This window comes from Electrophorus electricus, chromosome 26 (assembly GCF_013358815.1).
Source record: "Electrophorus electricus isolate fEleEle1 chromosome 26, fEleEle1.pri, whole genome shotgun sequence".
NCBI lineage: Eukaryota > Metazoa > Chordata > Actinopteri > Gymnotiformes > Gymnotidae > Electrophorus > Electrophorus electricus.
The window spans coordinates 190302-215000 of NC_049560.1; the positions used below are offsets into that span (position 1 = coordinate 190302).

Sequence of the window (24699 nt, forward strand, 5' to 3'; positions counted from 1 at the left end):
CTGCGGTATGAGGCGATCAGCTTATTGACTGCCATCCCTGCAGCGTCTCTGATCACGTAGGCCTGGGCCAATGACAGTACTGAGAGTTCACTGATAAGACTCAGAGCACCACCTCTAAACTGCCTTATCAGTCACAGAGACTCTGCCAATCACCACCTGCACAGGGGAAGATCCATAGCTCAGTACCAGGATGTGTGTGCACGCATGCGCATCCGCATGCACACACACGTCCATCTGTGTATACAGATCAGAGATCCACAGTTTTGTGAATGCCATAAAATCCATTTGATTTCTAATGCTAAAAATTTAAGAAATTAATCTCCAACTTCTACCAACTTCTCCCATCTGGAAAATATGAGAACATTTTAAAATTCCCCAAAACTAGTCAAACAAACAAGTTCATATATATATACCATAAGTGGTAAATGTACAGTATCTGTAGTGCAGTTCCACAAAGCCTAATATTTCATAGATGTGAAGTTCATAGCTCCGTTCCCTGAGTCCAACAGATGGTATACCAAGGTCAGGAAAGTGGTGGTGTTCCACAGCAACAGTGGAACTAAATCACAGGCAGAGTGCTGGCTTGAAACTCCTTGATACAGAAAGCTTTATACTGAAAGATATGGACTGGTAATAAATGCAGTTGTCAGGGCTAACATACTGCAGAATGGAGCAGTTTTGCCATCTAGGTGCAAGCAAGTTCACTGGGTGAGTACAAAGGCTCACATGCCGCCTGGACCAAAGCCAGTGGAACAGTTCTGGAGAAGCACTCCACACATAAGGAGGCCAAGCTTATATGCCAAAGGAGGGAGGTTCATGGACATGGGAGAGGCATGTGCAATTTGGTGGTGTCAGTGTGTTTTAACAAGCATGAGAAATGCAAACTCAAGTCAGTGCGATCATGAGAACTGAGATGAGGTAGATTACATCTTTCCTGTAATGAAGCACAACATCCAGAAGATGGAGCCCTAACCTTGGACCTGGCCTACGGGGTGATGCAGTCTGAAATGTGCAAGATAGAGAAGTCTATAAAAGAACTTTAGTGGATCGAATGCAGAATCAGCAGATGTTTGAAAAATGTGGGCCAATGTGATGAAATACAAAGACAGAGGAGAGAAGAGAAAGGCACTGACCTGTAGTGTGCTCAGGGTCATCGTCCTGCACCAAGCTTGGAGGCCTGTACGGTGGAGGGAGACGCATAGGAGGAGGGGCACCTCGCGGTCCCGCTTTCTATCTCACACACACGCACACACACGCAAGCCAGTATTAAAACTATGAAGAGCATTGCAGCAAACTCAGGAGAGACACAAAGCCAAGGAAAGACGGAGCTGAGAGAGACTGAGAATAAGAAACAGAGAGAATAAAAGACAGAACATTTTAATCTCAATATTCCACAACACGTTGAACTATCTGATTTCTCTCACACACTGGTACTCACAGCATATATGACATTTTACACATTTGACAGTTGCTCTTACCCAGGCATCTTACAGAGGCAGATGAAGGACTGACTGGTATGGCATAGAGCACTTGGCTGCACAGGGTTTGATCCCCAGTGCCCCATAAGAGAAGCAGCATTGTTACCCACTACACTATACAAATCTTTTTCTCAGAAGGGGTGTAAGGGGACGCCTGGGCTGCATTTACTTATTCTGCAAAGGCTCTAGAGAATCTAATAGAATGCAGATACCAGATTGCAGAAGGAAAGCATATTACAAAGAGATGCTACTAGATCCCATAACCTAAAACCAAGAGATATTGGCTTTCAACCTGCAGTAGGTGTGGCCTCTACAATAAGGCTGAAACTAAAATTAAATGTAAAATATAATTTTGTTAAATTATATTAAATTTGCTTTTTTTTTAAATCATCATTCACATCTCATTGGTACCCATGTCTCTCTACTCATACAGTCAATCAATCCAACTATCCATTCTTCTACCATATGCTGATTCAAGTCACAGCCTAAGTGCACATGCACAGTTTCTCAAGTGTTCAAGTCACCATTGCACTGCTGGAATAAAACCAGGTCATTGGCTGGATATTTATCAGATGACTGCAGTGTTTAATCAGTCTCTGACTGATCTGTTAGCATTAATCAGCCATTAGTGCCTCTTGCTAAAGACCTGTGGAGGAAGTTGCACAGCAGAGAGTAGCCCTCTTAAGAAAGATGAGTACCTGTTTCGACTCAGTAAGCGAAAGGCCCACTTATTCCTGATTAAGAGCTAATGAATATTGCATCAGCCATAGGTGTTCAAGAAGCAGTTAATTTTGGATGCTGTGTTTATATGTGGGTGGGTGTGTGTTTTAAAGCTAGAATCTATTCACAGTCTTCAAGCTAATGTGGCATCCAAACTTAATTTACTTTTGCAAGCTTCCTTCAGGAGTTGAACTGGAAATTACTTTTGACTTTCTCCCTTCTAATTGTTCCAGTTTTGAACCCTTGGTGGATACCGAATCTATTTAACACCTTCCTTCCCCTCCTCCAGTACAGACTGCTCTTCAGATGAAATGTTAATTAAATGTATAGTGACTAATAAGGAGCTCAGATTGTGCTGAATAATCTTATATTCCCACAAGACGAGCAGGATTCAAATAGCTGAAGGAGCAATTAGGACAATTACCCATTTTTTAAAAATAACTGCAAGATAAAACTGTATTAATCAAACAATTTGTCCACTCTGGAGCATTGTCAGAGTAATAGTCCCTGCGGAAATGACACCATTTATATGGAAATGTGCTCATTTTGTCCCTCCACTTTTTCTTCATGTCATTGAGTGCAGATGTAGCGTCCATACTGGCTGGACAGAGAGCCACACTGCCGATTTCTGGGAGAGGAAGTTGGCTTGGCTCAAATTCATGTTAGTCACTTTCTTTTAGTGAATAAGAAAAGGACATTGCCAAGATGAGGCATGATCGTCTGCTGATGTCTCCCAACACGTAAATCAAATCATCCAATTTCTACAGTAAAACTATCAAACGAAGACACTAAGTCTTTATGGGGAGACTAGACGCATTATGATTGGACTAAAGTGTGAATTGGAGGAAAGATGCCTACCTGGAATCTAGGTTATGGGATAATTCTTGTGTGCCAGAGAAAGGCACACAACACTGAAGTTGACAGTACAGCACTGAAACGGACAGTGGCTGCTCTAGGGAACTCACTTAGGCCAAATAAGCACATCCTATTTCTATTCAACAACAAACCAATGCTCATTTACCCACACCAAGTGATTAGGAAAGCCACGATACATGTCACCATTGAAAATGCTCTCTCATCCTGGAGATCTGCCTTCCTTCAGAGTTGCATTTAAGACCCAAATGCAGTGCTGGATTTCAGTGTAACCAAATGTGTAAACAGGACGGAAATGTGCAACAGTAACTAGGATGGAAGACCACTGTGCTATACCAATAAGCCCCCTGTTAGTGAATAGCGGAAGTTGTGCTTGAAGCCATATGTTATTATAGACTGAGTTTAGTGTCACCGATTTACTGGTATTACAGGGAAAATTTATTTTGGCTCAAGAAACCAGATTCCAGATTCAGTAGACAGAAACAGAGAGAGGGAGGAAGACAGAGAGGAAGAAAGAACAGGCTGCTTACCGGCATGCCTTTCCTTTTGGCTTTGTGCTGCCTTATACTGGATGCAGTAACTGAAACAGGCTGCAGAAGCATACACACACCCAGAACCAACACACACACAGTGTGAGCCTTTAGTCAACCTTACAGACTCTGAAGCTACAGCAAGAGGAGCAAGATGAGCAAGATGACCATAACCAATCATCACCCCTTCAAGGGCATGACGCATGCAAAGTGAATAGAGATTGTTTGTTTTCAGTGACATGTGAATTATTTAACATCCTTGCTGTAAGGATAGGACACTTCTCGGCTCTTATTCATGACACCTCACAATTGCACCAACCTTAAAAAGGTACTGTTTCCGAAACAGTGCCAACCTTCTGAGTATGTCATAATATATAAAATCCTCAACACTGCATCTCAAGGTTCTTTTTTTACACTGAAGGAATTCATTCAAGCTCAGGAGGTGATGACATGTTTTAAGCAGAGACCTTCGAGACCAGTCTTGCCCTAGACGCTTAAAGTAGATGAGATCACACACAGCTCCTGGACATCGTCATATGCACATTTGCTGTGCTAGACTGTGCCATTTCATGAGACCACATTTGTGTTTTGCATGAGAGCATACAACAACTATGGAGCCAACCAACACATCTCCAAGAACCTGTATAAATGATGATCATGAAAAACCGACTGGCTTTAGACTGTATGCTGTCCAGCCGAGGTGGAACCTGTTCAGTATTAAAGGATTTGAGTGCTGCTCTAATGTTGCTGACCCTAGTGGTGACATTAAGGACATTATTTAGGATTTGACTCTTCATTACAAGGGCTCCAGGACAGTTCAGAGGACTTCTGTGATGCCTTTGGTAAAATTAGTCAAATTAGGAGCATTTGTCATCTCTGTTATTGACCTCATTATTACTGCATATCTGCTATTTATACTAAGGAAGTCCTGTTTGAGTCTGTACTTGTAACAAGATTAGCTGAAATGTGTGTAATCTATTCTAGCATGGTAAACTGAATGAAGGTTTGACTATCTAGATTTGTGTCTACATGTCTTTGCTGCTGTTGGGCAACTTTCTCTGGCTGGCACTCCTGCATATACAGGGCGCAGGTTGACCAAGCTTACTTTGGGATTCTCCATTAGGGAGGGTCAAAGGGAAACTGAACTAAACTCATACGCTGCACATACCTCACAGACCTGTTTAACTTGCAATTGTTTCTGATTCTGTTCTGATTCTTTACAGCTAAGGTTTGTTTGGCACTGTTATGATTCTTTTGAATGTTTCTGTTGTGTGTGGAAGCAGTTCAGGAGGTGATAACATGTTCTGAGTTGAGACCTCCCAGTCCTCATTCACCCCTTTCTCAATCTCTCAATCTCTCCCTCTCTCCCACTTAGGTGTGACCTCACTCCTTGTTAAGACCGCCCACTTGATGTTACACTAGCACCTGATTCATGAAAAACTGATCTGAAGATACTCCATGCGTGCAAATAAACAATAGGGAATCTCCTGAGTCTTGCTTGCTGGATTTCTAACAATGCTCCAGTTCAAATGCATATAGCTGCTGTTTGCATGGGGTCACTAGAGGTTTGCTGCTTTCATGTCATTAAAAGGTGGGCAGTGAGCTGTAAACTGGGCCCTCACTGAAGCAGGGAGGTTTATAGGCAGAAACACAGGGGGTCGGGGGGTTTTGATGGGTAATTTATAGAGCTTGGTGAGGAGTGGTACCCGAGGAGTGGAGGAGAGACTCTGCACGATGAACACCACAGGACTGGGAGCCGCTTTAATGGCCTGCACTGCCTCCTCATGGCTGGCATTCTGCAGATCCACTTCTGACACCTGGGGATGGGGGATTAAATCAATCTGGGAGCAACGTTTGTTGTCTTTTTGAGTTACTGTTGTATTGTTTGTACTGTTGTATTGTATAACTAATGGTTATACATTTTTGTACCATGATTTGTGCATATGCATGTTATGTGTAGGAGGTATTACTTATGGAACTAACAATTCTACTGGGACTAGCAGATGGTGTGTGTGTGTGGTCCACCTGTAAGATCTTATCTCCGGTTTTGAGTTCGCGTGTACGTCCTGCCGGACCTTCTGGCAGCACTTGTTTAATGAAGATGCCCTTCAGCTCCTCTCCGTTCTTCAGACGCTTTATAACCGTCCTCCCTCCCACAATACTGATACCCAGAGACTCTCCTGGCTCTGGCCACACCTCCACTCTAAAACACACACACACACACCCAATCAAATGTACAGTTTATAGCATACAGCAGAGGTAGTGAATCTGGTCCTTTCAACCTGCTGCTCATTCCAGTTCTTTCTTGTGTTTCAACTCTCAACACAACTAGGCCATCATGGTTTTGCAGTTCATAGCTACCCTGTCCTGATTATGGAGCTGGAATGGATTAAGGGTGTGAGGACTAGACCAAATACTTCTGCTATACAGGCAAAAAAAAAATCATCAACACTTCACACAGAGGGCCACAGTGAGGCAGGGGTCACTGTTAAGGGAGAAACATGCCTGCGTGGGGGACCCCAGTGACTAAAGATGGGCGTTTCCTCTCCCTCTCCTTCCTCTCTCTCTGGCAGATTACTGAGAGTGCACACACACACACACACACACACACACACACACACACACACACACACACACACACACACCACAATTAAGCCTATAGCAGTGGACATAATCCAACAGCCAGTATTTGTGTCATCACAGAATGGGCACCCGAAGCCCATCATGTAGTTTATAAGGAAGCAACATTCTGCCAACGCTACCCGTGTGCCTCTCTGGTCACAGGGAAACCCTGACTCCTCCTCTTTCTCCGGGCAGAGGACGGCAGCTGTGAAGACCTACGGAGCAAAAGGTAGAGAAATGCAAAACAACACGCATAGCTCCACAACAAAATCAGACATCTTTCAAAAATAAAATAAAAAATAATCCTAAAATCACTTCCATTTTGTCATACATTTTAAAATCCGATCAACAATGACAAATATTAGATCCATATTTAAATAAACATAACTGTATAATGATATGAATCTAACAAAATATGTAATAGCAGAATGCCACACAGACAAATTACTTTTGGTGTGAGTGGAAGGAAAGCCACAGCAAAAGGCAGTTAATTTTATTTGGTGATGTATATAGGATTTCTTAATGAGCTTCAGTGACACTGTTGACTGAACTGTTGAAGCAGCCTATTAATTTGACTTTAATGAATCATGGGACGATGATGCAAAAGTCAAACCCAATCCATCGCTTTTCCTTTCTGTTAATACTGAAACAACACTGGTGCATGTGTACACACACACACACACACACACACACACACACACACACACACACACACACACACCCCTTAATTCTCCATCACACACACACACTGACAGCACAAATAGCTGGCAGGGTTTCAGCTACCACCCACTCCAGGTTCAATCCTTTTAGAGTGCTAGCACTCTCAAAGAGCCTTTTGCACGTCTCCTCTCTCTCTTTGCTTTGATGTGATGCTGGTGCACATAATTACAGAAGCCTATTTGATATCCCTTCATTTTTATACATGTCAGCTGCATATGCATGTTCTGTATGCAGTAAGTCTTGGAAACTCTCAGACTAATAGTTTGCCTAGAATATGGGATTAACCTTGCAACTCCTGCAACTTGTCAAACATATTTTCAGATGAACTAGTTTATAATAATAGAAAAATAGAGGAATTAGGTTGTAATGTTGACTTAAGTCCAGCAGGTGGGGCTGTGATACCACAAAGAACACAGAGAAAACAATTAAAATACAGCAGACACTAAACCAATACTGGTAGCATGTGCAGCCATATGTGTACACACACACTTACACTTTATACAAACACTCTCACTGAAGTCTAATCCTCAAAAGTCTAATTACGATGTTGGGTGAATCTGACAGTAAAGAGAGGGTCTGCTCCATGCGGTTTGCAAAACACGCCACCATAATTACTGTGTGCTTGCTGCCTGCCTTGGCTCCCCTGCGATCTGCCTGTGTATTCGTCAACAAAACCACACTGCTGTTGAAAGATGGGCTTAGATGCGAATGTTTGTTCAACTTGGCATAATGAGAATGAGAAAGGAAGGACCAGAAAGACAATCAGAGATGGAGTGTGCATGTGGTTGTGTCTTACTCTGTGTCTGTGTCCGTCAGAGTAAGTTCAGACCCTCCGTTCCTGGAGTCCGAGTCACTCTCTGCCACCTCCACCCAGGACCTCGCCGCCTCGCCTGACAGAGAGCCACACACACACACACAGAGAGCTACTTTCTCTGCATCAGGATTGCTGCTTTGTGATCACAGGGACGTTTTGTTGTCTTCCATGCCAACCCTTTCCTTTTAGAGAAAAGGGTGTAAAACCAAAAAAGAAAAACAGTACATAGCACATAATGGTGCTAGCACAGAACAAAGAACAGAAGACATTTAACTGAAATAAACTACACACCTTCTCATAACATCATAATAGATCTACTTAGTCTATATAAGATGATCTCTCACTGTGCTTCAAAGACATAACAGACTTCACAGAAGTCATTCACTCCAAAGCAGGCTTATGAAGAGGGGAACTACTGCTGTTTAGCGTGGCGCTAGCTCACATGACAGCTCTCCAGGCCAGGAAGACAAGCCCTGGAGCATCACCATCACTTCAGTTTCTCATCCATCTACAAGGTTCTACCTAAACCATCAGTAACAACATTGGAAGCATCTAATCTCTCCTCAACGTTATTATATTGTTTTGTGTAGGTTGAACATTACACACTAATGCATTTTCAAGAAGAAAGTTTGTATACCCATGAAGAACGCTCCAATCTAATAGTATTTACATGTACTCACTGAACGGGTGCTCAGGGGGTTTGGTGCTGAGCACTAGTTCTGCAAGAAAGTCCTCTTCATCTTGGACCAGAGCATCCTCATCCTTTTCCTATAGAAACCACACAAAGCAAGTGAACACACACAGCCATTGCGCTCTTAACATCTCAGTGGGCCGCAGTCCTGCAGTCTTCCGGGACTCCACATTGACTTATGCGACCAAATTATCTTTTTAAAGTTACTTTGGAGTTTTTGTTTATAATAATTTTTTTCTTTTTACAAATCTGCTCACAGCCAAGACACGCAGTGGTGGGACTCTCTAACCACTTCACAACAACAGCACACACCTGAGAAGGGTCAGGCTACATGGCCCATCCTCAGGCTGACTGAAGGCCTCACCTGCTGTTGGAGGACATGCAAGCTAAGGGCTTGGTGGGGCTTTGATACAGCTGGGTCTTCCCTGGAAGGTGACTCCTTGGAGTAGGACACTGTACTGTCTCTGTCCAAGCTCAGTCCCTTCCTTTCTTCTTCCTTCTCTTCATCCACAGCCATCTCCCTCTCCAGGCCTGGCAGGCGATCAGTGGTGATCAGAGGGGAAGCATAGCGGGGCATCTCGTCCAGAATCAGCTCGGGCTCATCGTCCAGGTCTTCCAGAAGTATCGAGCCATTCCCAAAGCCCTGTTACACATGCGCACACATTTAAAATCAAAAAGGCAGCTACCTGCTTGACAGAGAGAGACGAAGCTTTAGAACCCGAGGAAGCCTAAAGGGCTCCTGGCAGGTCGAGAGTGAAAGAGAACACACAGCATGTTTTAAAAGGAGACACTGTGTTCAAGAAATCCCAATAACCCCAGAGACATGATGAGCAGCTGAAATACAACGGTTGGATGAGGAGTTGACGGACATGTTATTCCCATGTGTGGTGCATCCAACAAGTCAGATTCACTCCTCTTAGTTAAATGATGAAACTGCCATTAATCCAGACATCAATGGACAACTTGTCTCACAGTCAGCATCCATAACAGATTATAATCTAGTGCATTTATCTGTTTTTGCCATAGAGGGAGACTTGGGATTACGTTTGGATATGGGAATTGTGATGCTTTGTCTTAATGATTATCTGATCACTCGTTTTTAAAACCACATTTTGGTTTTAACAGTAAAATGGTTTTGGACAAGTGCATCTGGATTTTTATAATGCAAAACAAATGCAAAGAGCATCCTACAAATAGTTGTTTTTTTTGCTTTTTTTTTTACATTTATTTTAAAAATCAAACAAGAAAACAAACAAACAAATCTGGCTAGGACTGGGGAGGAAGCCTGACTTCTAATGTGTCCGTAATGCCTGAACACTGAAAGGAAGCCTTTCCTGCAACTGCAGCCCAAACACTCCTCATGGGGTGACCACTCTCTGCTTGCCCCTTTATCCTTTCTCCTGTTCTTATCGTCTAGATCAGAAACATCTGATCAGTAACTACACACACACACACACACACACACACACACACACACACACACACACACACACACACACACACACACACACACACACACACACACACACACACAGAGAGAGAGAGAGAGAGAGAGAGAGAGAGAGAGAGAGAGAGAGAGAGAGAGAGAGAGAGAGAGAGAGAGAGAGAGAGAGAGAGAGAGAGAGAGAGAGGAGACACCTCCTCCTGTCCGTCTGCATACAAAGCAGGCCTTTCATCGCAGCACCAGGGCTATAGCTTGTCCTCTTCTGCCCAACACACACACACGTAAAGATTATAAGAGCTGAAAGTGCACTTTTTTTCTCTGTGCTGCTCTGATTTGTCGACTCAGCTCCTTTCACTCCCCTCCCTTCATGCAGCCCAGAACCAATTTGCCATGAAAAATGTGCAGGGTCTAAAATCTTAATGGTGCAATTAGTCTCGTTTTGAGTAGATTTACGGCAGCACTTGACTCAGCCGCCCCAATTACATCTTTGCTAAAATTCAAGGATAATATGGCCGTGCATCTCAAAAGCTGAAAGAAAGAGTGGACTGGACGTCACCTCTAAAAGTTTTCTACCATAAGGACCAGTTGCTTAAGCCACCACTCCCATCCCTGCCTCTTTCAGTAACAGCCTGTAACCACCTATGAGGGATCACTCCCTGAATGTCAGGTCTTCATATTTGGCTGCTGCGAGTCAAGTAGAACAGCAAGCGTAGGACTGAATGAGTGTTGTAATATAATGTAAATGTCATTCACTCCTTTGGCAGTAGCTCCTATCCAGAAGGAAGCACATAAAGAAGCACAGTAGACAGCTAGCGCTTTTTCCCCAGTTCAGCCAGGGCCAGCGGGCGCTGATACCTTGGGCACAGGCAGCTGAGCATGGGTGGAAGGCGACTCCAACTCCTCCTGATGTTCCTGAGAGATTTGCTCCACACTGCTCCTCTCCTCTGCCTAGCAGCAAATACACAGAGCAAGTAGAAAATGACAAGAAGTAAAAACATACAAAAAAAACAAAGGAGGTTTAAACAGACATACACAAGTGACATAAGAGTGACAAAATTTACCTATATGAATAATCAGTATGCGTCGCATTTCATGAACCACAATAAAGTCTCATGAGACCAAAACACAGCTACTCAGGCAGTATATAATGTGATGCATAGGTAGAACTTATAGGGAGCGCTAGACGTCTGGGACAACACATTGTATCTGCTGGCAGAGGAGGCTAAATGACCACACAGCCTTGTATAGTATTCTGTTATAGCATTATATATTATGGAACAAAAAAAAACAAAAAGCATACTTTCACCTGGGTATGTATTCACACTGCCCCCACCCCCCAATCACTGGTTAAGGCTCATTACTCATTACATCTGCTCATTAATATAACAATCCACTTGTATGATTCTGGACTCAATTTGAACTCAAAACATCATAAAATCTATCAATCATTACAATTGTTTCTTGGCATCTACTAAGAATCCTGCAACTTGTAGGAATGCTTACATTCCTGAAGCTCGTCAAGTATTTAGACATCTTGCTCACATGTGAGTATTTGCCAAAACAAACAGAAATGGGGTGCATGAACACTTTGATTTTAAAAAGCAGCCCATCACCCCTATAAAGACATAAGGAAAAATCCCTTTAATGCCTTAGTGGGCTGCCTGTGAAGGTCATGACATCTTACCCCAAGAGGTTTCCTGATGCCCAGATAGACCTTGCCTGGCAGGGCTGCCTTGAGCACCTCCACGGCCTGGGCCAGAGTGCAGGTGTCCAGGTGGGTGTCGTTGACGAAGACCAGCTGGTCTCCAGGTAGCAGGCCCCCGTGGCTCTCCGCGACCCCCTTTGCCACCAGCGAGCGGATAACTATCACAGAACGTGTAGTGTCCAGAGGGTCCTGCAGAGGGCAACACAGACCACAGCAAGCGTGCTCGATTACACAGAAGCAGACTGAATGACAAGTGCACACACACTCCTGAACTCTGAAGTAGTGCAATGCTGGCAGTGTTTATGAAGAACATGTCAGTCCTATTCTTTAGACCTTTACTGACCAACATAGTGTTCATGACTGTAGGAACAACACCCACAGCAGGCATGGCACAGGTAAGGGAACACAGAGCTGACAGCGAGTTAACTGAGGGGCTGCCAGCCTTCCAGCTATAATTTTTAAAAAGGCTTTAAAAAGCCAAATGCAGACACCACCTTCTCGGTCGCTTCCTCGCATCCCATGTGTCACGGTATCAATCATGCTTCCACCAAGTTACACCATTAAACTGCAATTCAGCTCCAATTTGATGTCTCTGACAATATATTTGATGATCCATATGGGCAGCGTTTATGTGACGAGCGACAATATAAAAGTGATTAACAAGTGGTTATTTGAACAGAGAGGTTAAAGCAAGAGCAGTGCCATTAGAGAGCACATCCATCTGACCACGACAAGGGGAAATATTTATGACCGTCAGCTGCTTTGAGGATAGGGTGATGGACACTGGGAAGGTCCCAAGACCAGAGAGTGTAGTGCAGGAGAAAGGGCCATGACAAAGTTCAAAGCAGTAAGCACATATGACAAATGTTTACCAATTCCCCCAATTACAAATATTTTGTGTAATATCAGGTGGAGACTGGGCCAGACAGGTGGCTTCAAGCAGCTAGACGGAGGAGGAAGAAGAACGGAGAGCTGAGAGCAGCCAGTTGGCGGCCCAGAGCCATTACTGGCCCGTCATTCCACAATAGAGCAGTGCTGCAGAGTAAGCAGAAGAGGAGGAAGGCAATCTCAGAGCAAGGGATGAAGTAAGGCCTGCTGAGAGGGAACAACTCGGAGAAAAGAGGGAGGGAGGGAGGGAGGGAGGGAGAGAGACAGAGAAAAACAGAAAAGACGAAAAAAAGGAACAGAGGAGAGAATTTCGGGGGGATGGGGTTACAGAACGAAGAAGAAGAAAAAAAACAAGCGAACAGGAAAAAGTTGGAGAGGGGATTTGAAGTTCCACTCCAGCTGGCCCTTTCGGAGGACACTGGCTGCATTGTCTGGCTGCCGAGCTACAGCCAAGCGTGCTCCTCTTTTCCAAGCCCCCTCTCGTCCCACATGGCCAGTGATGTCAGCAGTGCAGCTGGAAAATGCAAGGGGAGCGGAGCAGGCAAGAAGCAGGCACGCTGGGAACATGCTGGGGTCTCACAGTACCACAGCGCTCGGCAGCAACAGGCCACGCCAAGCCTGTGAGTGCGGCACCAGGAACACAGAAAGCTGTGAGCATATTCACAAGCCTGTCAGCAGGGAGGCGGAAGAGAAAGCAGCAGCAGCAAGAGAGAGAGAGAGGGGCAAAACAAAGAATGAGAGAGAGCGAGGGAGACAAAGAGAAAATGAGAGTGAGCATGAGTGAGTGCGTGAGGGAGCGAGAGGGAGCAAATGTGTGTCCCATTTCTTGTTTATGTTTCTGGCTCCATGCAGTTTTGATTTAAGAGTCCATATAAACCAGCCCTCGTCAGCGGGTGCAGCTGCCTTCCATGTTACGGGTGCAAGATTTTTCAGGACACAAAACAGCGACTGTCCCAGCAGCACAACTACTGTACACAAACTGCTATGCTTTTACCCACAACATGCTGTCATTGTTTAGTCTTAATATAAGTGGGTTTTCTCAGAAGCAATAAAGCAATCATCTTTTGTACATTTTAAAAATCCATCAAGAGTTACAAGGCTAAAAACACCCACTCCAACTCAGGCTAAAACTATAATGCATTTCTCAAGCACTGTCCTGATGCAGGTCTTATGCATTCTTTTGGCCCACAGGCAGATGGAAACTGGTCTGGCCTGTACTGATGGATGGATTGGGAAGTGCAGACCCACTGCACTGGCTCAGTGGACTTTTTCTTTCTGTCTGGGTGTCAGTCAGTCAGGCGGGAGGGGGCCTTGAGGTTTAGTTAAGGCTGTGTGCCACTGCTGTCTGCTTTAGCAGATAAAACCTCCCGCTCTAAGCAAAGAAAGAATGCCGCAGGCCAGCACGGCATGGCGAGGGGTTAAAAGTTTTCAGCGTGGTTTCAGGTGGACAGTAAATCTACGCTCTGCACTGGAATCATCTGCTCAACGCCTGCACACCATTTCATCCTCCTCCTTCAATCTTGCCTAACCAAATTCCAGGAACCCTTTCTCTCACTTTTCCTACCCCCACCACCCCCTCACATTTCCTCCTCGCTTTTCTCTGAGCAATCGTCTCTTGGGGGAGATGGAGGTCTGGATGCGCTGCTGTTCTCATAACGTGGAGGGCCAATCTGCTAGCAGTGACTGAAACCAACATGATTACGGGAAACGGCAAAATCCCTTTTAACCCTTCCATGGCTAAGATGCCAAAGAACATGCATTATTCCCCTTACCATTACACAAAAACTTTTAAAGTAACTTCAAACATACTTAGAATTAGCTGCATCTCAAAGGATGCCTACATGCGGTATTTATGGTACTGAACAGATGCATGTATAGGAATGAAACAAGAACTCTCAAAACAAATCAATAGGACAAAGGTTTGAGAATACCACGAGCCTAATTCACAGGCCATTCACACTCTTGTGGCCTTGTGCAGCAAAACCTTCCCCAGCCAAAGAGGCCAGGACACAGTGGTGTACCAGGGGTAGCTGGCCTGGGTTTGTAATAAAGCTAGCAGATGTGGTCACTTTAATCTTAGTGCTGCAACACAGACAATGTAGATGGGATAAGAGCAGCAAGTCCACCCGCTCCCCCATGGCACCCTGAAACCAAAAGGATATTGAAGCCCCACCTCAGAAGAGTTTGGCAATACCCTGCCATGGGAAAGCCACGTTGCGGAGAAAGACCGTAATGCACTTTCCTTCTGGATACGTTAGGTTTGTGGAAGTATGCTGTATTCAATCAATTTCCTGTCGTGGCAATAAAAATTTTCCCCTTAGTGAGTTTCAGGTGCCACAGGATAAATAAACAAAGAGTAAATAAATAATAAATCATAGATGATTTATGCCCCTTGCTTTAAACGTTCCCACTAAATGGTGTATTGATGTGCAGGTAAGGCTATTTTGACTGCCAAGAGAGACAAAAAAAAAAAAAAAAAAAATCTGTTAGATTTCAACTTTTGTTTCCTTGGCACACAGGAACTGCTATAAATTATTTGAGCCATGTATACAGTGGAGGAAATATATTTGTATCCCTACCACAGAGAGAGAAGCATGCAAAGTAGTATTCTACAGTAAATACAGGCCTTGATCTTAGCAGTTTTTTTCCAAAGAGCAGGGCCCTACCAATGGGTCTTCAAGTAACAATATGACAGTTTTCTTCCATCATATATTCCAAATATATCAAACTGGTTTATTTTTAATAAGTAGGAACATGTTTTTCTCCTTTATCGCTCGTGTATGACTGTCATGTATTACAAACAATGTTATGAGGCCCGGTTACAATTATACTTTTCAGTCCCCCACCACAGGAGAGCTCCTCAATCATTCTCCTTTACAGAGCTGCATTAGAGCGTGACTTCACGCGTGAACTACAGTTGTTAGACAAAAAAGCACTGCAAAAAAAAAAAAGTTTAAATGGCCATGCGAATCCAATCCTACTTAAAGCAAATTCATCCTGACCCAGTGCTTCAGATCAGGTGTTTAGCTCAAGGAGTCTCCATTAATCTTTATTAGCACCATAGCATGCAATACCATGGGGTCTTTGGCATTAAGTCACATACTGCTGAAAACCAAATCATCATGCTTCTCAGTCCAAGATCAGTGTCCACCACGCAAAAAAAAACAGATCAAACACAAATAAACTCATTGTCATCGCTTGTTGGCAACCCTGCAGTTAAGGCTGTCATATAGGGAAGAAACATGGCCATCAAACAGCCGCCATGCAGCCATCAGCGGCGTCCTATCAATCTAGCTACTGTTCCAGCTTCAACTTGCGTGGCCCAAAACCTGGGAGTATCTCTAGCTGATAGGAGCAAACAGGTGAAACAAGAAGAAAAATATTATAGGGAGTGTGACAGAGAGAGACACACAAAAAGAGAAGGGGGGGGGGGGAAACAAACAAAAAAAACAAGAGGAAGAGCTAAAGAGAGAGACCAGGATAACGGGAGAAAGACATGGAGATGAGAGAGACAGAATGCTACGGCCCATTCGGAAGGTTCTGGAAAGCTGTGGGCATGTCTATAGGTCCTGCTCCTGCTCACTAAGCCTCATCAGCTCAAGCTCCTTGCTAGAGACACTACAGCAAAATCAATTTCCCCCCTCACAGACGGCAAAGCTTTCACGCCTGCCTGCCGGCCAGGGCAAACAAGAAAAGAAAAAGGGTGAGACGGTGAGGAAGAGACAGAACGAGAGAAGAAACAAACAAACAAAAAAAAAGCCCCCTGCATAGGATCAATCTTTCTTTGCTACCATTTTGTATGTTTTTGGCCAGTAACTTCTATCTATTATTAGTCATGCCTACTTTACAACAATATCTTGATAAGTCCCGCAGCTCCAGACAGATTCTGTATGTGTGTGTACACATACGAACCCAAATGAACTCGCCCAGGCTACTTAGCCTGCCCTCAGGGCCTCTGGGCAGAGGAGCGGAGGAAATGGGAACATAAGCAGGCAGACAGCACTAGGTGAGAGAGGCTCAGCTGGAGCTGAGCACACAGATACTCGGTTCATGACTGAGGGGGGTACGCTTGGGTCAATATGGCCTCCGTCAAAGCCCAAGACACAAATTTCTTACTTCTCATGGAAGAGAATTTGATAGATAGATATATATGTGTGTGTACATGTATGTGCGCGCGCACACACACACACACACACACACACACTTTCCCAAAGCAATAGTGTTAGTTTAGCATTAGGTTTCCTCCTGTTTCTCATAGTGTACAGTTACATTTAGACTGCTATTACTCTGTAACGCTTAATATGCATCAGTATTAACTTACTTCATATCACCAACTTCAAATGTAAGCATCAGTATAGTACTGGTGTTGAACGAACCTCAAATGTCCCAGTCTTCTGTACTTATTTAACCAAACGTTACTAACCATCAGTTCCAAACTATTTCCAGCAACTGCTATCATTCCTCATGATACAGAAAAAGCAAATGCAGTTTGCAAACAAATGAGTACAGAGTCAGCAAAAGCTGGGGTCTTAATTCACGCACGCAGAGTACGGTCCATGTCCACTGCTCCCTCAGCACTCCTCCATCTAAATTTCCCAATCCCTCACGGAGGTGAGGAGAATGGCAGAATTTAAGGGATCACTGCTCAGGTTACTGCTATCAAGCGCCAGTGTAATTCTGTCTGTGGAAACTGCAGGCCCATCACTCAGAGTGGGCCCTGACAGGGGAAGAGACATGTGAACCATTCAAATGTGATCTCCCTTCAACCCCACCCATTTTGGGAGCTGCGCCGCCACCCCCGCCGTCACTTATTATCTCTCAGATAAAGCTGCGAAGGTTTCAGCTTTGAACCCATAGGCCCTCTTCTGAGCAGCATTGGCCTGGCTTCAAATCAGTCAGAATTCCTTGTTTTCCTTGTTATTTTAAAAGCACGTACGGTCCTCAAGGCAAGAAATAAATGATGCGTTCTGACGCATCCCAGTGTATGTGCCTGTTCAGACTCCACACACAAACACACACACACACACACACACACACTTTATTTATACATAGGCATGTGTGTAAAAAAATATATAAATGGGTTAAGTTACCAGATTTCATTACTCAATTATTGCTGATTCCAGATCAGCCACTAGTGTATGCAGAGTGATTAGAAGGCTAATGAAGGGAGAAGAAAAAGCAGCCTTTGGAAGAAAGTGAGCAGGGCAAAGGCTTCTGATATTTGGCACTAAGCCAAATAAACAGCGGTGCGCCTTGCCAGAGAAGTATCATGGCTTCCTTTAGCTCCGTGCCCAATGACTTTTGACATTAGCATACATTCCCTGTGATCAGACTTCAGGAGAGTCAAGCAGTATTAATTGAATTAAGTCAGGTTTTTCTCCAAGAGGAATGTCTGTGGAAATGTATAAATATAAAAGGTTTCTGTAAACTAAATTTGGTTCATGGGGGAATGCACTTTGTGCAGATGTAGTTCAAATGGCCAACTTTAATATTTATCAATTTGCATATTCAGAAAGTTTTCAAAAAGCAGAGCAAGTTTACTTTTTCAAAATGGCATTTTGACCCTGGAATATCAGGCCTACTGCTACACCAGGGTTCCTCACCCCCACTTCTCTGCAAGTTCTCCTTATACCAACACACCTGATGAACTGGGTCAGAAGTGTTGGAAGTAGTTAAAACTTCAACAAGGCAGTACAATGTGCTAGGAGGGAGGGAGGGAGGGAGAGAGAGAACCACATCTACAAAGAGAGCCCACCTGGTAATCTAGAATACTGAAGCCAAGGCCTCTGTCTCCTTTCTCAAGCTCCAGAACCTGCACTTCTGGAGCCCAGAGAGCCAGCTCTCCATCTTCGTCCTCTTCATCTCCACTTTCCCTTCTCTCTTCCTCTCTCACTGGACGGCTCTGTTCTGAAACCTTCCTCTGCTCAGCAACCTCTTGCTGGATCACTGGTGTCTGCTGGAACAGCGAAGAAAGCCTGCTGCATTTACTACACATTTTTATGTAAAGTGTGTACATATGTACTAGATGACTGCACAGAAGGCAAGTTGCCAAAAGGAATAAAAAGCAAGCACTTCCTAAATGAAGATACAGGCCTTCGACTTACAGTTCAGTGTGTATAAGGACAGAGATACTGTCCTGTCCCAAAATTGTATGACAGTAATACAAGTCATCAAACAATAACTGAGGTTCAAGTACAGAAAATTAGCTTTAGCTCAACACCTTCCTGCACTGTAACTGCTAAGACGTTCCTTAAGCAATACAGCAATAAGGCGGCACATTTCTGGTCCAAGTTTAAGTGACGGTGTGAATATGTCCACGCGTACGTTACCTCCTGTAGGCTGGCAGTCGGGCTGCTGGAGCACCACTCTTCAGCATCAGGCTGGTACTCTGTACCTTCCTCAGTGAGGTGTCTACAGCACACCAGAGTGAAAGGAGGTGGAACCTCCCGCAAGAAGGCCACTGCCTCCCGCCTGCTCTTCCCATACAACTGCACTCCATTCACCTACACATGACATGCAATGTTATTATCACTCAACACATGGGTCGCATCGCTCAACACACTGGTCCACAAACCTCTTAATTAGGCTTCTGTGGTAAAAGGCTTATTTCTGCTTTGCAAGAACCAGTATTAAAAAGTCTAGCATTTTGGAAACCTTTAAGATCTAATACAACCCCACTGAAATGTAAAATGTCTCTGTCACACACAGTCCAATAAATACTCTTCTTTCACTATATACAGAATGCAAACTAAATGAAACATAGCATAAGTTCCCTGCATAGTATTGGGACTTCCCTTATAAAAAGGCACTAAAATGGTGTAAACCTGAATACTGACTTATGACTCAAATGTCAGTCCTGATATTAGATTTTGGTGCTGAATTTAAATACTGTATATCACAGTGTACCTCTCCACAGGTTGGAAATTTGGGTAGGACTATCAGGAACCATCCTCAAATGGTTTAGGCCTTATTTAGAAAGTGGGAATAACTTTGTCCGGAGTGGTAGTTATGAATCTAAGAGCAAAGCTAGAACATGCAGAATTCTGCAGTTCTCAGTCCATTTGTATTCAATGCATATATCCTCTTATTATGCCACATTCTACAGTAGTCTACAGAAGTTATGATTTTTGGCAACAAAGGAGGGTCTCAAAATTATAGCACGTCTTGAATCTAAAAAAACCCCCAACCAACCAAAAGTCAGAAACCAGTGTTCTAATTTTATCTAAAATCTAAGTCTCTTCGATGTGCCTCAAATGTAATGATTTTTGAAGTCAGGTTAAACACATTTCGATTCTCTCATCCTTATGATTGAGCAGTATATCTTGGCAGCACCATTTTATTATTGTGCCAGGCCGAACACTTTTCACAAGATCACTGGAATTTATAGGTCAGGCAAAACTGATGGTCCTAAAGAAAGCAGGAACAGCAGTGGGCCTTCTGCCCAGCTCCAGGCCAGGATCTGGTTCTTCTACAGCCAAACCTTCCTTCCATTCACCCCAGCACCACTGACCTCATATCTGGCCATGGTGTCTCTTCAGGAAGTCTACATAACGATTTACCACCAGTAGAGTTTAGCCAGAACCTGACATTTCAAACAGACATGTAAAAATTGCCCTTTGAGCTCTCCAAACTCAGTGAGCCTAGCATTGAGCCTTAAGGAACCCCATGCTAATTTAACCTCCTTACCCCTGCACCAGAGCAACACCTGCTGGGCCATGCTCCACCAGGACTGTCACCAACAGCAATACGCTGATGGCACAGCAGCCCACAGCTACCAGGTTTAAGGTGGGAGGTCTGTGGAGAGGCCAGGAAGCAGAGGTGGCAGGGCGAGGTTAGAGACTACCATGCAGATGGCCTCAGTCAGAATCAGGGGACACCTGCTATAACATCCCTGCGCCAGTAGTGGCAGCAGCAGCACGCCTTCCTGGAGGCCTGGGGCTGGCAAGATGCAAAGGTCAGTCTTACTAGAGGAAAAGAGAGGAGCCATGCCAACCACCCCCAAAAACAATATCAAGGCTGGCCAAGCCGTGAGACCACCTGACCATGAAGCTGATGGGAGAGAAAATGTGAATAAGGGTGTTTGAGATTTGTGAGCGAGAATGCAGAACGGTGCAAAACACATTTACCTCGAGTAGTTCATCCTCTGGACGCAGTAAACCATGCTTAGCCACAGGGCCCTCAGGGGCGACCGTGGAGATGTAGTGGTGCCCGTCAAATGAGTCCAGCTCCACTCCCAAACGCATGGTGTGAATTGGGAGCAACTGCAGGGAGAAAAATATTACCTGAATGACCTTTAATCAAATTCTGGTACAGATTAGATCAAAGGACCCTTTCCACGCCACTGGGACAGGTCACCATGTTTGGCACTCCCCTACCTTAGAGTATTTCTGCAGCTCTGCGTCATCCTCAATGACAGGGTCTAGTTCAACAACCTGAATTGGGGGGGGGGGGGGGGGAGAAAAAAAAAAGCCTTGCATTCCACTTTCTGATTTAAGTCTATTTAGGTCATTCCTTTAAAAGGAGCTGTAATATTTATCTTTAATTTAGCTATAATTTAACAATCATCCTCCTTTGTCAATTGTTTGTTACAGTGCTATTAAAGAGGAAGTTGACCACAAAATCACAACTGATACCCGTTTGATGCATCTTGGATGTTTTCTAACAGGTTTGGTATCAATATATGCAAGATGAGTGTGTCTCCCCCCCCCACACACACCAATTATAATAAACTGAATTTATCCCTCTATGCAAGCAAATTGAATAATCAAAATGTTAATTTCCTCAAAATATACTTTTTAAGAAAATAAAAAAAAAAGAAGCAAAGCCCTATTTTTCTTTGCAATAGCTACCATGTTCTTGCTGTCATTCAGTCCATTCTCCATCATAGTTTTGGTTGCTGGAGGTGGGACAGACAACTCGTTTTTTTTTTTTATTGGTTTAAAAACAGGAAACTGCATCAGCAGAACACTCTTGCTGGCAGTATTTGTTTTAATGTTGCTATTCAGCTTGTTCAGCACCATGAGATGCATTGTTGCTGGTTGTGGAAATTGTCTCCTCAAGAGCCAAATTAATAGTTCATTTTCACCCTTTTCCACTGTGAGACAGAGCTTTGTACCATATTGTGGCTGCAAGTTATACGACACCCTGAATATAGTTCAAACTTATATGGCATATCACATTCAAAAAGATCTATATCAAAATCTACCCGCAACATATTTCTGTGGAATTTACTTGCTTATCAAATTATCAAACTGTACTTGCTCTATAGGGACTAACATATGGGAAATAGTCCTGACACAGAGGATAAATACAGTCAGTCATTCACAATAAAGCATAAAGGCAGAAAAAACATCTAAAACTTTTGGCATTATAGAGTGCTTTTCAGAAAAGGAGTCTAGACAAATTAATTAAAATGAACATTTCTGTCCCTTTAAGTCTGTCCCTTAAGTGTGCTATATATACTGACAATGAATGAAGTACTATTTGAATTAATTTATAAAATGTATTTAAGTAATTGATGTGAAAACTGTGTGAGGTGTCTAGAAATGATCCAATATGTGAAATGAGGCAAACTCCCCCTTTAACAAACATGTGTCGTCATATTTCTTCTGGTTGTGTCTAAATGGATATAAGGGAACAGGAAGAACTGGACCAGCTCTGGTATCAAATGCATGTCCATATGTGTGCGCTTCTACATGCAGAACAAAGAAAAATGGGCTAGCAAGAAAATGTTACTTGTACTGTCATAAAGCCAAAACAGCTAAAGAAAAAAGGTTTATTGGCAAGATCTTCCATGTGGCTTCTTTAGGACCAGTACCGCAACCTCGCACCCAAACTTATGCTATTAAGTACTTTAAGAAAGTGTAAAATCTCTTAAGCAACACACTTCAGGAGGAATTTATGATCTTACTTAGCTTTTATTAATACGACTTTCCCTGTTTGCTTACCATTTTATGCTCTCATTTCTCCTTACCATAACGTCATAGCGGGGCCCGAGAGCCTGTTCCCATTTGCTGTGCAGCTCCATTTCGGTCAGTGGGGTCGGCTCTCGCACTAAAACAAAAAGTTATAATATCTGGTGTTTAAAGCAAATTGCCATCATTTGAATGGCCGTCGTGTGCAGGGGGGCGTGGGGGAGGGTTAAGCATGCTGAGTGACAACATACAACTTTAGTGTATGTTGTGGTGCTGCTGCTGCGATGAGCTAAGGATGTCATTTTGATTGATGAGAATAAAAAATGAATCAGAAGGTGAACGCGTGAATGAGGGGTCACATGGAACACGGCAAAAGCATCAGGCTTATTTACAGTATCGGGTAAAATAAGCACGTGAGGGGGAAGTGAGGGAGGTGAAAGGAACATTACTCCTGCAGTAATTTAAGCCCCCCAGGACGACAAGTAACCCCCTTCCCTTACACATGTAATCATTCCAGTCATCTCTCTCTGACAACTCACAGAGAGAGTGAGAGACTAAAGGAGAGAAAATGAGACGCACGCACGAACACGCATGCACAAAGGCGAAGAGGCCTGGTGCATAGGCCTGATTAAATTAGCATTTCTCCACCACCACTCACAACACCATTTATCATAAGTGTTTGACTACATTAATACAGCAATGCATCGCTTTCAGGTTTGGGTTGTAAAATTGTAGCCAACATCTGCAAGCCAGGTGCAGAAGCAAAGGTGGGGGAGCATCATATTTAAGCATTACAGAAAGCAATGTTTCTTTACCAAATATAACATGTTCTTTGACTGTTTCACTATTTAATTCTAAATTAGTGGTGAGGACTAACAAAGGGCAGTAAATCCAAGTCAGCATCACAACACATGCCATGATATCTTAATTGCTGACGACTGTTGGTGATTATTAGAACATCTCAGTCAGGTTAACACATGGATATTGTCACACCAAAAAAAGTACTGAAAAAACCTCTCACTTCAGCAACGGTTCAAAACAAACAAACAAACAAACAAACAAAACAAAACAAAAACCCTTAAGGCACATTGAGGAACACCCTGTGAAACTGGTTCAGAGAGAAAGGAGGCCAACATCCTATTTGGGTTTTTATGGAGGACCAGAACACAGACAACACCTGTTTCCAGAGAACTTCAGCCTTACATGACTAAAAACAAAAATGTTCACATTTAATGGCTCTTTCAATGAAATCATCTTTAAAGACATGATTCTAAAATCCCCTGCCAGAACCTTCACTTATCCTTATAAAGTCAAATGTCTCAACTGCTACCCACAGAAAACACACACCTCGATGTTCACATTATGTAAGAATAACAAGTTTTGAAATACTTGTGAACGTAAGCTTAAAAGAGATTGTTTTGTGTTAAAGCGGTTATACAAGCACAACAGCTGCTCCTGTGGGGAAATAAGTCCCTGACAAGCAATCATTGTTATCCTAGGCTTGTACTGGCTCACTGCAACAGAGCACTTTATTTAGGGGTTTGGCAGGTACCAGGGTTTGTCTGGATTAATTAGGCCAGAGTGTAACTCAAGCCTCTAGCCAGTTCTAGGTCTCACACAGGACCGCTCTCATCTCATTTTTATATCTGCAGGCTAGCAAGACAGAATCTGTGCTCAGTTAGCATGAGCAGATGTGGGGAAGAGGAATGAGGAGTTGTGGTGGTGGGCTCAAAAAGGCTGGGACCAGGGTGGAGGTATTAGTGGTAAACTGGCCTGAAGCTGCTCCCCACCATCACCTATTAGAGGAGCTCAGGAGATTGGGTTCCTGAGCTCCCACAGTGCCACAGGTGGGGGGATGGTACTGAAAGCAACAACTGTCCATGCAGCTGTTGCAGAGAGACAGATGATGAGAATGCATAAATTGGAAATATCCTACGCAGGATTTAGATTTGACGTGGACGATTGTTATAATTGACTTTTAGGATGAAGGGTAAGATCACAGTTTCTTAATGAGTCCCCAAAAGAGCATATGCTTGAGTTGGAGACAACACAAATGAACAAGGAAAATACTTCAAGTTCTGCAGGTCATACTGCGCCATTATGCGCCAAGTCACCTTTGTACATGGGGGCGGGGGGGTGACGGAGTATGAACTCACCTCTTCCACTGTGTTTGATCGCAGTCAGAGCTGACTCTACTGGCTCCATCACAGAGGGTGTCTGAACATCTGCCCGCACCTTGATCTCTGCAGACCTCCTCAGAGACACACGGGATGATTCTCTCTGGACTACACACACACATA

At 43.7% G+C, this 24699-nt stretch overlaps 1 protein-coding gene across 4 annotated transcripts in view; it reads right to left on the bottom strand.

Moving 5' to 3' along the window:
• patj (PATJ crumbs cell polarity complex component) overlaps positions 1-24699 on the bottom strand; it is an 88767-nt gene that overhangs the window by 43503 nt on the left and 20565 nt on the right. For 2 of the 4 annotated variants that reach the window (XM_035523400.1, XM_035523398.1), the window contains exons 12-28: positions 24556-24684; positions 22459-22538; positions 20861-20917; positions 20612-20746; positions 18815-18988; positions 18241-18441; positions 11577-11786; positions 10748-10840; positions 8813-9091; positions 8438-8525; positions 7740-7833; positions 6364-6438; positions 6107-6178; positions 5627-5804; positions 5308-5418; positions 3602-3661; positions 1134-1230 (exon numbers count right to left, since the gene is read on the bottom strand). In XM_035523400.1, coding sequence (XP_035379293.1) covers positions 1134-1230; positions 3602-3661; positions 5308-5418; positions 5627-5804; positions 6107-6178; positions 6364-6438; positions 7740-7833; positions 8438-8525; positions 8813-9091; positions 10748-10840; positions 11577-11786; positions 18241-18441; positions 18815-18988; positions 20612-20746; positions 20861-20917; positions 22459-22538; positions 24556-24684 — 2133 coding nt within the window. The remainder of the gene's footprint in view (positions 1-1133; positions 1231-3601; positions 3662-5307; positions 5419-5626; positions 5805-6106; positions 6179-6363; positions 6439-7739; positions 7834-8437; positions 8526-8812; positions 9092-10747; positions 10841-11576; positions 11787-18240; positions 18442-18814; positions 18989-20611; positions 20747-20860; positions 20918-22458; positions 22539-24555; positions 24685-24699) is intronic. The other 2 variants (XM_035523399.1, XM_035523401.1) reach the window with 2 other exon arrangements.